The 14,712-nt window shown below is 35.5% G+C and overlaps 1 protein-coding gene across 2 annotated transcripts in view; it reads right to left on the bottom strand.

Annotated features, from left to right (window-relative positions):
• Positions 1–12,065, bottom strand: part of LOC149829045 (serine/threonine-protein phosphatase 7-like) — a 24,970-nt gene extending 12,905 nt beyond the window's left edge. For both annotated transcript variants that reach the window (XR_016434136.1, XM_090017111.1), the window contains exons 1-2: positions 11,553–12,065; positions 7,247–7,741 (exon numbers count right to left, since the gene is read on the bottom strand). Coding sequence is in view for 1 of the 2 variants with exons in the window: in XM_090017111.1 (XP_089873237.1) it covers positions 7,247–7,741; positions 11,553–12,017 (960 nt within the window). In the remaining variant the exon portion in view is untranslated. The remainder of the gene's footprint in view (positions 1–7,246; positions 7,742–11,552) is intronic.
• Positions 12,066–14,712: the final 2,647 nt, after the last annotated feature.

The following is a 14,712-nucleotide window of genomic DNA, read 5'->3' as shown; positions in this document are numbered from 1 at the left end:
ATTCATTAATGAAATGCTTAGAAACATATAAGTCTAAGTGTAGACAATACAAAGGCAAAATACAAGCACAAAAGTGCATAAGCACAAGTCCACTATGGGACACCATGGTTTAAAAAAAGATAGTCATTACAGATAAACAAAATTATAAGCATCTATAATAATAACAATGGCAAAAAACAAATAAGTGATACAAAACACTTACAGATCTAGAGATCAAACAATTATCAATTAGAGTCAAACAATAAGTTGACAATTTAAACTGACATAAAACGAGGTGCACACAACTCACCCCAACAAATATCTCTGATTCAAGAATAACAAGGCTAAGAAAAATCAAGCATCATATAAAATTTTGTGATGTACGAAATCAATGCCATAAGAAGGCAATAAATAATCACGAAAATTAATTTCCAAATAGGTGAGTTCATATCAAATAACCGATTTGAAAAAATAAGTTTTAAATGAAATCCAATAAAGATAGATGTAAACCTTAGCATGAATATAATGCAATCATATGCACAACAATATCAATTGATGCAATTATAAGTAACACATGATGTCTCATGACCATTTTTCACAAATTTGAACAAGCAAGCAATCAATAAGGATCATGTTAAAATGTATCATTCAACCTTTGTAATATTATATATATTTTATATATATAAAGGATAATACATATTCATATATTGTATATATGCATATGTATTATCCTAATTATATATAAAATATATATTTCTCTATTTATAGGCGTAGGGGTAGTTTAGACATTTCACAGTTTTACGCATATTCCATTCGGAATATGTTTGTAATTTAATTTTATTTTTTATTTTTATATTTTTCTCCTTTTTTTGGGTTTGCGCCACCTAGGGAGGCTCCCCAAAGAGTCGTTGGGGAGCCCCCAACGGTCACAAATGTGACCGTTGGGGGCTCCCAACGACTCCTTTGGGAGCCCCCTTTGTGGCTCCTCTCTTGTGTTATAAATAGGGGTCTCCCCCTTGTATTTCCTTACTCCTTGGAGGAGCTTATGCTCCATTGTATAGGGTTTTTTTACCCTCTTCTTCCTATTTTCTTCAATAATATTCAACTTATGACTTTAAGTCATATTTATCCCTTTTATGGGTTTATGTATTAGCACTTGATGTGCTTGTGTTGTTCCCTTAAGTGGGTATATTCGCACTTAATGTGCATGTGTATGGGTTCATTATCGAACCTAAAATATTCAAAGTCACTTTCTAACAGATAATGCCCAATTTAAGCAATCAATATAGATAAGACAAAAAATTTAGATTACCTTTCATAAATTCGTCAATCAAGGGACATGTGCACCAAGGCACAAAGATCCAATAAAAAAAGACAAGGCACATATGTAGAGATTCATGAAGATCTTTCATATAGATGTTTAATATGAACTCAGATATGTCATACAAGAAATTTTGCAACAAGTATAAAATCTCTAAGAATCATGATATAAAATATCAAAGAAAGAAACCACTAAGAGTTGCAAGAGGGAACAAGTACCCAAGTCAATAAATCATCAATGAAAAAAAAAACATAAAGTCATTAAAGACTCAACAACAAGGTTTTTTCAAAAATAAGTTTTAACATGAAAGAAAACAAGGTTTTCTTAAAATGTTCACCAAATCAACAAAGTGGACACTCAAAGAGTTCCACCAAAGCACCAAAAGAACATAGACAAGTCACACGATGGGCTCACACACTAAATCCAGCTAAGGTGGTTAACACAACAATAAAAAATAATATTTTATTGATGATAGAATAATGCAAAAAGCATATGATACATGATATAAGTATTTGCCAAGAGATGATCATAAAAGCCTCTAAGGATACATGAAAACCATTAAGACTACATACCAAAGTGGGCACAATAAATTAATTTATAATTGACAAGTATGCAACAAATCAAGAGCCTTCAATCAAGAACAAAAGTATCTACCAAAGCTCTAAATGAACAAACACAACAAGTGTCTAAGGACAAACTAACAAAGCCCACAAAAGGTTACACACAAGTAGGCTCAATTACAAAAATATTTTATTCATTCATCAAAGTGCAAGAAACATGAATAACACACAATCATATACTTAGTACATAATTTTTAACATACTATGATAAAGCAAAAATACTAGCATACTCAAAATATACTTCAAGAGCCAACAAAACAATACAACAACAAAACAATACAACAACAACTACGCCTTCATCCCAAAACAATTGGGGTCGGCGATATGAACCAACAAAGAAAATCATTCTGGGTCTTCCATATGAATCCTTCTCCTCCAATCATTTCTATCCAATGCCATGTCCTCGGTGAGGTTCAAAGCATTCATATCCTTTCCTATCATTTCCATCCAAGTCTTCCTAGGCCTACCCCGGCCTCTTTTAACTAATATATTTTCCCATTTTTCCATCCTTCTAACTGGAGCATCATTAGGCCTTCGCCGAATATGTCCAAACCACCGTAAACGATTCTCTCTCATCTTATTTTCAATGGGTGCAACGCCTACCTTCTTACGTATCTCCTCGTTTTGAATCTTATCTTTTATTGTATTTCCACACATCCATCTAAGCATACGCATCTCAGCTACACTCATTTTTTGAATATGATGTCTCTTGGCAGCCCAACATTCTGTACCATATAGTAAAGCGGGCCAACAAAACAATAATATATTTAAAAAGATATTTAAAAGAAAGCTTTAATTTCAATTAATTTGAAAAACACATCCAATTTTTTAACATAAAATACCAAAAAACCAATTTTTGGAATTTTACCATAGATACTTCACCAAATATAAAACACATACCAGAATGTGAGATCATTGAGTCCAAGTCATACATCAATTAAGAGTTTTCTTTAGAAGAACAAACATGAATAAGATACCAAGATCAAGATCTGATACCATGTCATAAAATAGTGCGGATTCCGATGCACTCCAAAAAGAGCTCTAAAGTGTTGAAACATAATGTGTTTGAACAATATCACAGCAATAAAGGTGAAACACATTGAATATGAATGAATATCTTCATCAATAAAGAACACAAATAAAATACAAAAAATAAATTACATAAGTTGATTGTATTGGTTTTTATAAACTCATGAGTTGGATTGAGGAAAAACAATAATGGATGGAAGAAAAAAGCAAGAAACAGGGATGAACAAGAAAAAGAAATATCTGTCACATGGTACAAACTACAAACTGTATAAAAGTGGATGCAGGCCTCTGAATAAGAGATGTATCTACAAGAAATCTTCCCTCATTAGACACTCAAGTTGCATGTGCATCACACCTACTCATGCATTTTCAAGTAAAACAGATAGTATGGATGAGTTTAGCATGGTTCATTTATAGTACAAGTCATCATTTCACCTAACATGTGGATGTTGAAGGACTTTCTATAATTAGATTTTGGGGAAATCCAAGTCATTGTCTTTTATCCTTGTATAAAATACATTTTCACATTTACATTTATGGGTTTGATATGTACTCTGAAATAAACAAACATACTAAGTCCATCAATGAACCTAAAATTTACTAAATTAATGAGATAATACATATTCATACATAAAGTTTTTGGCATGGGTATGCACACCATAAATTTGGAATAATGAATAACATCTCATTACTTAGGATTTCTTCAGTAAACCTAACAGATCGAGATGGACTGGACGAAGATAACAAACATGTGAATACTCCAAAGTAGGCCAATTCCAAGCAGAAACCAATAGATGGAGAGATTCTTGATGATTGCATAGTGTATAGTCAGTTGGTCAAGAGTTTGATTTATTTGACCATCTCTAGATTGGATATTAAATCTGCATTACATGCTGTGAGTCAATTGATGACTGCATTAACATCAGTACATCTAATAGCTATCATTCAATAAATTAAGAATGCAATGCACTATGTGCTATTCTTCTGTCATCTTCATCATTAGAGTTGAGAGCCCATTGTGATTCAGACTCTGGAGGCTCTCGTACAGATAGACACAATATTACTCACTTTTATATTTGTCATGGGGATAGACATATGATAGATCCTAGAATTAAGTGGTGGGCACTGAAAGAAGCTAAACAAGGAATGTTTGTAGAGCGGGTAGTTAAGGAAGTTGATTGGTGTCTCGAGGAGGATTCAAAATCTATGTGGAATAAGATAGCGGGTGGCATGAGAAAGGTGGCTAAGGAGGTATTGGGTGAGTCTAAAGGCGGTGCACCGATAGGTAAGGATACATCGTGGTGAAACGAGGATGTCAAATTAGTTATTAAGGTTAAAAGAGAATGTTATAGAAATCTGAGTAAAAATCGTAATAATGAGAATTTGGAGAAGTATATGATAGCAAAGAAGGAAGCTAAAAAAGTAGTTCGGAACGCGAGGGATAAGGTATATAAGGAGGTTTATGACAAGTTGGATACCAAAGAGGGTGAGAAGGATATTTATAGGCTTGCAAAGATGAGAGATAGGAAATCGAGGGATCTGGGTATGGTTAGATGTATCAAAGATGAAACGCAAAGGGTTTTAGTCAAAGATGAGGAGATTAAGGAGAGATGGAAAGATTATTTTGATAAGCTATTTAATGAAAGTCATGCTCAGGATCTTGGAGACTTTTCAATTCCTTTTCATGAGATGAATCCTGACTTCATGCGCAAGATTCAAAAGAAAGAAATTGCAGAGGCTTTGAAGAAAATGAAATCAAGAAGGGCAGTTGGCCCAGATGGTATACCTATCGAGGCTTGGAAATGCTTGGGAGAGAAAGGTTTAGAATGGTTGACAAATCTTTTTAACAAGATTTGGCGGACAAATAAGATGCCTAATGAGTGGAGGAAGAGTACTTTGGTGCCTCTATATAAGAATAAGGGTGATATACAAGATTGCACAAACTATCGTGGTATAAAACTCATGAGTCATACTATGAAACTTTTGGAGAGGGTGATTGAGTCTAGGTTGAGAAAGATTGTCATGATATCGGAGAATCAATTTGGTTTTATGCCTGGAAGATCAACTATGGAAGTTATACATCTTCTTAGACAACTTATTGAGAGAAATAGAGAGAGGAACAAAGATTTGCATATGGTTTTTATTGATTTGGAGAAGGCTTACGATAGAGTACCTAGGGACGTTCTCTGGTGGACAATGATGAAGAAAGGTGTTTCTCTCAAGTACATTAGTATAATTAAAGATATGTATGAAGGAGTAGTAACCAATGTCCGCACTTGTGGAGGGGTGACAACCAATTTTCCTATAACGGTTGGGTTAAATCAAGGATCTGCTTTAAGCCCTTTCCTATTTGCTATAGTGATGGATGAGCTTACGAGATCAATTCAAGAAAATGTGTCGTGGTGTATGTTGTTTGCTGATGATATTGTTTTGATTGATGAGTCTAGAGCTGGGGTTAATGCTAAGTTAGAATTATGGAGACAGACATTGGAAGCAAGAGGTTTTAAGTTGAGTAAGAGTAAGACAGAATACATGGAATGTCAATTTAGTAAGCAACGAAGTAGTGATGGGAGTGTAGTGAAGCTTGGTGAGCACGAAATACCGGTGGATGATTCTTTCAAATATTTGGGATCTATGATTCAAAAGTATGGAGAAATTGATGGAGATGTAAATCATAGGATAAAGGTTGGGTGGATGAAATGGAAGAGTGCAACTGGAGTGTTGTGCGATCGTAGAATGCCATTGCGGTTGAAGGGAAAGTTTTATAGGACGACTATTAGGCCCGCTTTACTATATAGTACAGAATGTTGGGCTGCCAAGAGACATCATATTCAAAAAATGAGTGTAGCTGAGATGCGTATGCTGAGATGGATGTGTGGAAATACAATAAAAGATAAGATTCGGAACGAGGAGATACGTAAGAAGGTAGGCGTTGCACCCATTGAAAATAAGATGAGAGAGAATCGTTTACGGTGGTTTGGACATATTCGACGAAGGCCTAATGATGCTCCAATTAGAAGGATGGAGAAATGGGAAAATATATTAGTTAAAAGAGGTCGGGGTAGGCCTAGGAAGACATGGATGGAGGTGATAAGAAAGGATATGAATGCTTTGAACCTCACCAAGGACATGGCATTGGATAGAAATGAATGGAGGAGAAGGATTCATGTGGAAGACCCATAATGATTTTCTTTGTTGGTTCATATCGTCGACCCCAATTGTTTTGGGATGAAGGCGTAGTTGTTGTTGTTGTTGTATATTTGTCATGGGGACTCACTGGTTTATTGCGAGAATAAGAAATAGCAAAGAATTGCATTGTCTACTACAGAAGCAGAATACAGGGTCATGGTACAGTCTATTGTAGAGATTATTTGGCTTCACTGGTTTCTTGAGGATATGAGATGGAAATCGATGGGAGTGTTCAACTTATGAGTGCACCAAACACATTGAGAAAGATTGTCACTTCACTAGAGAAGCATACTTGAATGGGATCATGTCCTTGACTTACATTGGTTCAGCCCAACAAATTGTGGATATGTTCACAAAGAGTGTCTAAGTTTTATACATTTCTCCACAAGCTTGAGATGATATTGTTAACCTCATATCAAACTTGAAGGAGAGTGTAGAAGGAAATACAGTGTATCATAGTGCTTGTACAATAATTATATAGTCTACTTAGGGATATTGCTGCAATTTTATGCTTATGTAGAATGGTGATGTCCTTTGTCTGCCCCTACTTTATGTGTATAATATAGTTAAATGTACAGGGTTATTTTGGTCATGGATTTTATCATTTAGAGGGATCGACCCTAATCAAACATGATGTAACCCTAATGCTGAATAGAATGAGTAATTTCTTTTTGCTATCACTGTGTGCTTTCTCTCCCCATTCATATAGGATCATGCTAATATAATATAATATTAAGTGGTTGGAGGGTTATGATTATTTTGCCAAGCTATATCGAATCTTCAAGGCAGAAGAAGATATAATGCATATGCTATCCCACAATCTCTACTATGGAAACAAATGAAAAACCATAGAGAAAAAACTGCCATAATGGGCTAAAATCAAGAACAAAGAACAGGCTCTAATTGAAACCACACAACTACATTCATATATTTTAAAGCCTACGAGATGCCTTTCAAGGAATTTCAAAAAACGGCCTCTGAAACTAAGGATGTAATCTAGTTGATTTACTGAAAACTGATCTGTATTTCTAGCAGAAAGAAATAAAAGGGGTAGAGATTATAAGTGCCTATGGGTTAACAGTATCAGAAAATTACTAATTCCACTTACCCTCAGATTGTTCTTTTTCAGGAACTGCTCTGTACAGTCTGGACCCCATAGAAGACCAATGCCTCGCTCTTTATTTGGTGAAAGGCCTGGGCTCGTTGATGGATCTGACCATAATACATCACCAGGAATCAAGTTCAGACCCTCCCAAGGAGGATCAAGAACCGTTCTCCTTGCCCTAGATAATTCCTCGATACTACCAAGGGTCAGGGACTTAAGATTAACATTAGAAATTATTTTACGTCCCTTCTTTGACTTTGCCCTCTTTGAAGAAACAAATCCAATGCTGCGGAACAGACCCCCATGAGAGGTATATACACTGCCAGCTATGAGAGAAGCCAAGGGGAGACCTTCAAAGCATCCCAAACATTTCCTGTATACATGTTTCCCCTGGTCACCATACTTAGCCATTACCTCTTTCTCAAAGCCATAGACTGATGTGCAATATTTAGACTCATGATTACCACGAAGAAGGAATACCCTTTGGGGTAAAAGAATCTTCATACATAAATAGAAACAAAAATGTCAGTAGAGCTACACAGAAAAAAAATAATAACATGAGCAATGGAGTCACCAAAGCATCAAGAATTCAATAAAAGCAATCAAACTCCAAAGGGCTCTGCCAAAGTTTAAAGTGAAGCAAGCAAGTATATCTTATCCAATTTAGTTGTGAAGAATAAGTAGTTATCTCTAATATTAACTCTACATACACTACCTAATGAGTAGTCCAGATGGTCATCACATGACATGACAATGAAAATCTTCAACATTCCAATGCCTTGACATGGATCAAAGAAAATGATAAATGCAAAACTATCTCATCACAAAGTATTAGCAAAATTCATGTTCTTGTCAACAGAACTCTTTTTTTTTGTAAGTATGGTATGCTTATTAGGGCATCTTTATTTTTGCTCATCTTTATTGCTTAGGGTTACTATTTTTTCTCTTTTTATTCTTTACGCATTCCCTAAAATATTCATTCATTTTTAAGAGACTTTCTTCGTCCACATATCAAAGCCTTTGGCTTTTGGATAATCACCATTTATCAATGTTTTGAACTCCTTGAAATGTTAACAAAGATTAACCATCAGAATTTTCTTATCGTACATATCCAACATCCACCACAAGGGTAACAAATTCCATGTTTGGGTCCCATTTTGAACCCACAACCCTATTCGTTTCTATCTGTTTTTGAGAAAGACAATGACTACGAGAAAATATATATTTTTTACCAAAGGGCAGTTTTAACAGAACTAAACATGAAAAATTAAAGTAATATTCAACCCTATTCATTATTATCACCCTTTATATTTTGGACTTTAGAGAGTTTACATGAATTTGGGAGGATCATGCATTCAGATTCCTGAGAGTTTTTCAAAAGAGGCCTTTTGAGTTTGCTCATTCTCAATGAGTCATTGGTACCCAAGTAATATATTCCTTGCAGCATTTATGATGAGAGTGCTATTTAGAGGATGCATGCTTGTTTTTTATGTCCAATTGAAGGAGATTTAGGAATTCAGTGGGTGGCAGTAAACATCTTCGGTACTCTGTTTGAAAAAAAACAGGCCCTTAAACATGCGTTTAGAAGATGGCATTAGAGTGACATCTTTGGTCCTGGATAGGCAGATGTTTCTTATTCAGTACAAGGCAAGCTTGGGAGCATGGAAATACTGGGGCTGATCACATAATCAAACTCTTCAAATTAACAGTTCCTTGATGGTACCATGTCATTGCTAGAACCTTGAATTGATGAAAAGCTCAGTTTCAGAAACATTATGGCCAAAGGGTACAAGCTGACTAGAGGCATTCCTTGAACAAAAGATAAGGTGACACAAAAATTTCCTCAAACACAGTTATAGACCACATCTTAGTTGTCAAAAGTAGCACCTAGGTGGAGGGCCACTGCCTAGACTTATGAGTCTAGGCATTAGGGCTATGTTTTCTCGCTTAGGCTGCACGGGCATGGTTGTCATTTTTTTTACTCCTTCCTTTCTGTCTTTTTCTTTTTCTTCTTCTTCCTCCTGCCTCATACGCTTTCTGTTTTCTTCTCTCCTTTTCTTCTTCTTTTCCTTTTCTTTTTACCTTATTATTTTTTTATTCTCCTCTTCTTCTTCCTCTTCTTTTCACCCCCTCCACCTTCTTCTCTTTTTCTTCCCCTTCCTTTTCTTCTTCTTCTTCTTCTTTTTTCTTCCCTTTTCCCCTTTTCTTTTTTTATTTCCTTCTCTTTCCCTCTTCTTTTTTCCTTATTTTTTTCCTTTTTTCTTCTTCTTCCTCCTCTAACCCCTTCACTCTCTTCTTTTTTTCTTCATCTCCTTCTTCTTTTCCTTCCTTTCTCCCCTCCCACTTTTTTAACTTCTTTTTTATTTTTATCTTTAATGTATGCCTGTGTTTTTCACATATATACAAGTTTTTTTCAGTGCACACACACACACACACACACACACACATATATATATATATATATATATAACTGAAAAACAGGTATATATATAATGTTTTATGTTCAATGTAATACAATTTTATGAATTTTGTGATATGTTCACTGAATTATACACTTCATAGTTACAATCATATTTTTGTTATTAAATTTAATTATTTATTGTAATATATCTGTTTTGTTGATGTTTTATTTTTTAGTCCAGCCTAGACCCCGACTAGTCCTTTTAGAGGTCTTCCGCCTAGGCTCCGACTAGCGCTTTTGAAAACAAAGGACCACATGGGCTACTAAATTACAAACGATGACTGCAAGAAAACAGCTAAAGAGTCAAAGACTAACAAATGCTGACATGGGATAAACAGCTCAATGACAATCCTCTATTATGTAATGCTTTACAACTGTTGATGGATCTACTCCAACAGCACAAGATCAGAAACTGATAAATTTTTGCCCTGCTAAGGACTGGTAAACTTTGGGATGAGAAGTGAGCCTTCACTAGAGTGGTAACAAACTAATTCTATATGGCCTTTAAATGATACCAATGCAATAGAGGACAAACTGGCCTCTTCACCCTTTATTAATTTGGACCTTAAACTATAGCATTGAAAAAGATGAGTAAAGAAGCACTTTCATCGGTTCACTTGGAGCAAACTTTGCATGATGTTGCTGCCAGAATGAACAAGCCATGGAGTGGGAAAATGTGGCAATCAATAAAATAGAGCTTTCTTGGCGAAGAAAAGGGGAAAATAGAGGCCTTATCATGAACAATATAAAGAAGGCCAGCAAGAGTACTTGCATACCAACTTGACCATAACCAACATCAGCATTGCTAAGTAACAGTTATATAGGACATAACCTGCATCATGAGTAGAAAAGGAAAATACAGACAGGAATAGGAAACGCTCTCTCCTACAGACAATTCGATATTGCACAAAATTGTAAGCCAAGTTACCCCAATGCAAGAGTTCAAGCAAAGTGGAGGGGATATGACATATCCGCACTTCTGTGAGAGCCCTAACCAGACAGAACTGTTCACAGGTCTAGTATTTTACCGCTCTAGATTTCTTAAGTTTTCAAACTGAGAGCTAAAATGGTAACTAAAGTTCTGAATTAAAGTCCTACATCACAAGATTAACAACTTAGTCCCTGATTTCTTTCTCATTTGGCACTAGTAACTCTTCCTTGTTAATCTTCATACAGCACTGACATGGAACAATCTCTCATTCAATCCACGACAGATATTTGAAATGAGAAATAGCACGGGAGAAAATGTCGAGAAAGAATCAATGCTCATACAAATCTAATTAGGTAACAAGATTCCCCCCAACAATATTAGCTAGGGAACAATAACCTCTCTGTACATCACCATACAAATCTGCAAAATACGCTAATCCAGGGCATGACAAATAAGTACAATTTCTACATTATTTCCACACTACCTCCCAGCAGAGCTCCGGAATTCGAACATTTTCTCCACCTTGTCATCCCTGTCCACTAACTCCCCTCTCTCAAACACTAAACAAACACAAACACATAAATTCGATAACTCCATCATACTTTCAGTTCCACACAAGGTAACATCATCCAAATTTCGAGTATGCTAATTCAAGTATTCAAAAAACTACTTTGCCTGCATCTCTAATTCCAAACAAAAGCTACATTCAACCAATAGACAAACAAGCAAATCGTTGAAACACCATATGTCCACTCTCTTAAGACCTAAGCAACGATTCAGATTCAAAAAACAAACATCACATTTGAAGATCAACTAACAACCAAATAAACAAATAAAAAAAAAACCCAAGTATGAACACAGAGTACAAGAAAAGAAGAAAATATAGAAAAGAATGGGATTTGTTTCTTAATACTTGCCTTCCACGCCAAGAGAAGCAAAAAAACCTCCAAACCCCAAGCGCCCCTGTCAACGTAATCGCCATTGAAGACGTAGTACCGATCGTCGGAAGGCGGCCCCGCCTCCCGCAGAAGGAAGAGGAGGTCGTGCAGCTGGCCGTGGACATCGCCGACGACCACTACCCCGCGATCGCCGTCCGCGGCGATGTCGATCCTCACGCAATTGGGCTCAGCGTGGAGGATCTTCGACGCCGTCAAGACAATCCGGTCGAGGACGGGCACGGGGAGGACGTAAGGGAAGTCGGAGGGGCCCATGTTCCAGGAGGACCACTCCAGGATGAGTACAAAATTCTCGACCCACTCTAGGGTTAGGGCGGCATCTGACGGCCATGAGAGGGGGATCTGGACCGGTGGGCTCTGGGCGGTGGCGGTCGGACTCGGAGGGCGGAGCTCCGCCGGCTCCGACGACCCTTCCGTTGTGCACATCCCTTCGTTTTTTCCCTTTTTTCCTTTGGATTCTTCTCAAATTCCACCTTTAATTTCTTATGTTACGTTTTTTCCCAAGAAATTTGAATTTAAAAACCCATATCTCTCATCCCACGAATCTAGCGAGGGAGAAAGAAAGGAGAAGACAAAATATTTGTTTCTGTGCGACGATGATGATAGGGATTGGTGGTTGGATGGTTTGAGATTAGTCTACACCAATTTTTAACTTGCAATTAAACGTGAACTTCAACTAACTTTAAGATGGACAAATCAACATCAATTCGGAAGTGAGGGGCTGATCGGTCAAAATTTTTGTTGAACCGGTAATGATGTTGTATAGGTTCAATATATTAATTTAAATATAAAATAAATTTAAATTTAAATTAAGATTTATTTATTAAAATATTTATGATTCACTTATCAGATTATTCAAGATTTATTTATTAGATTATCCCATATCTATTTATTAGACCAAGGTATTAAAATGATAATTATCCAAATCCACTCTAAATTAATCTTAAATTTAATTTAATTTAAAATTCAACTTAAATGAAAATTTAACTTAAAACAAAACACTAAACTAAATTAAATTTTGACTAAAATTCAAACAGTAATTTAACATTAATTGAGATTAAATACAAAACTAAATTCAAGTCATTGTTTCAAATAAAATTCATCTTTACTCCTCGTAACATTTTCAATTATGGGTTTTATACTTAAACTATTATATATAAAAATATATATTTTATCTATACAAGTTGATTGACACGTCCCCTATATTCGTAGTATTGTATCGATAGAAAAATAGATACAATAGTAACTCAAATGGACTATTTTTTAATGAATGTAAAAATGTTTAAAATTATTTATTTTAATATTAGTTTATTAATTATAACAAATGTTATCGACACAAAATATCATATGTTGGAATACGATTCACTTTCAAGATGCCTTGACGGTGAAATGGTAGACACCCGAGACTCAAAATCTCGTGCTAAAGAGCATGAAGATATTGAAAAGGTAATTAAATGAGCAATTCAATAACAGACCTCAGACGATATTGATATTTGTTTTTTTAGCTTATTCAGATTTGGTCTAATTCAGTGAATCGTTGGCCAAACCATTCAGAGCCTAAAACGATAAAATAAAGCAACCATTCCAAATGATTTCGCATCTGCCCCCATGCGAGTCCGGATGGGGTGCAATATGATTGCACAAATATTTGTGCATTAAGCAGACCCATGCAACTTTTTTCGTGAACTTTAACCAAAACAAAATACATAAAACATGCCTAAATTTTGACGTATTTACAAACACAGACTTATCTAGAGCGGGGGTTAATGCTTAATGCTAAGTTAGAATTACGGAGTCAGACATCGGAAGCAAGAGGTTTTAAGTTGAGTAAGAGTAAGACAAAACAACGAAGTAGTGATGGGAGTGTAGTGAAGCTTGATGAACAAGAAATACCGGTGGATGATTGTTTCAAGTATTTAAGATCTATCATTCAAAAGTATGGAGAAATTGATGGAAATGTAAACCATAGGATAAAGGTTGGGTGGATGAAATGAAAAAGTGCAATTGGAGTGTTGTGCGATCGTAGAATGTCATTGCGATTGAAGGGAAAGTTTTATAAAACGACTATTAGGCCTACTTTATTATATGGTACAGAATGTTGGGTTGCTAAGAGACATCATATTCAAAAAATAAGTGTAGCTGAGATGCGTATGTTTAGATGGATGTGTGAAAATACAATAAAAGATAAGATTCAAAATAAGGAGATACGTAAGAAGGTAGGCGTTGTACCTATTGAAAATAAGATGAGAGAGAATCATTTACGGTAGTTTGGACATATTCGACGAAGGCCTAATGATGCTCAAATTAGAAGGATGGCTAAATGAAAAAATATATTAGTTAAAAGAGGTCAGAGTAGGCCTAAGAAGACATAGATGAAGATGATAGAAAATGACATGAATGCTTTGAATCTCACCGAGGACATAACATTGGATATAAATGATCGGAGGAGAAGGATTCATCTGAAAGACCCCGAATGATTTTTTTTTTCATACCGCCGACCCCAATTATTTTGGGATGAAGTGGTAGTAGTTGTTGTACAAACATAGGCTTAAGTTTTGAGATTTTATAAATACACGCTTGAGCTAGCAAACTAATTCTCAATGGCCAGACTTCATAAATTTACTAAATTCTCTTCATTTTATCTGTTTCTCTCCTGTCGCTTGCAGCCATGTGAATAAGTTTGTCAATGATTACCTACAGTGACCGATCCAGGATTTTGGTTAAAAGAGGTAAAAAATAAATAAATACAAAATAAAATAGTTAAAAGAAATCATTGATAAAAAAGAAACAAAAAACATAAAGCGCACATCACAAATTCATATATTTACATGAAAATTAGGCTTCAGCAATAAAAGTAATAGAATGAATTATAGATCTAAAAAACTCCCAAGACCCAGAACAACAAATCTAACAAAATAACAAATAACAAAAAAATAAAATAAAATAAGAACAGGCAAGAAAAACGATTAAATGAATCAAACCACAATGAAACAAGAAAATCTGAGATAAAGAACACATAAAGAGAGAGATGGGTGACCTACCCCCGGCGGAAGCTTAGTCACCGCCATCAAAACAGTGGCGGAGGTAAGAAAGGGATAGACTGCAGGAGAGAGGAAGAAAC

Source organism: Nuphar pumila, chromosome 9 (assembly GCF_984573655.1).
Source record: "Nuphar pumila chromosome 9, dmNupPumi1.hap1.1, whole genome shotgun sequence".
Classification (NCBI taxonomy): Eukaryota; Viridiplantae; Streptophyta; class Magnoliopsida; order Nymphaeales; family Nymphaeaceae; genus Nuphar; species Nuphar pumila.
This window is presented reverse-complemented; position numbering and strand designations above follow the sequence as displayed.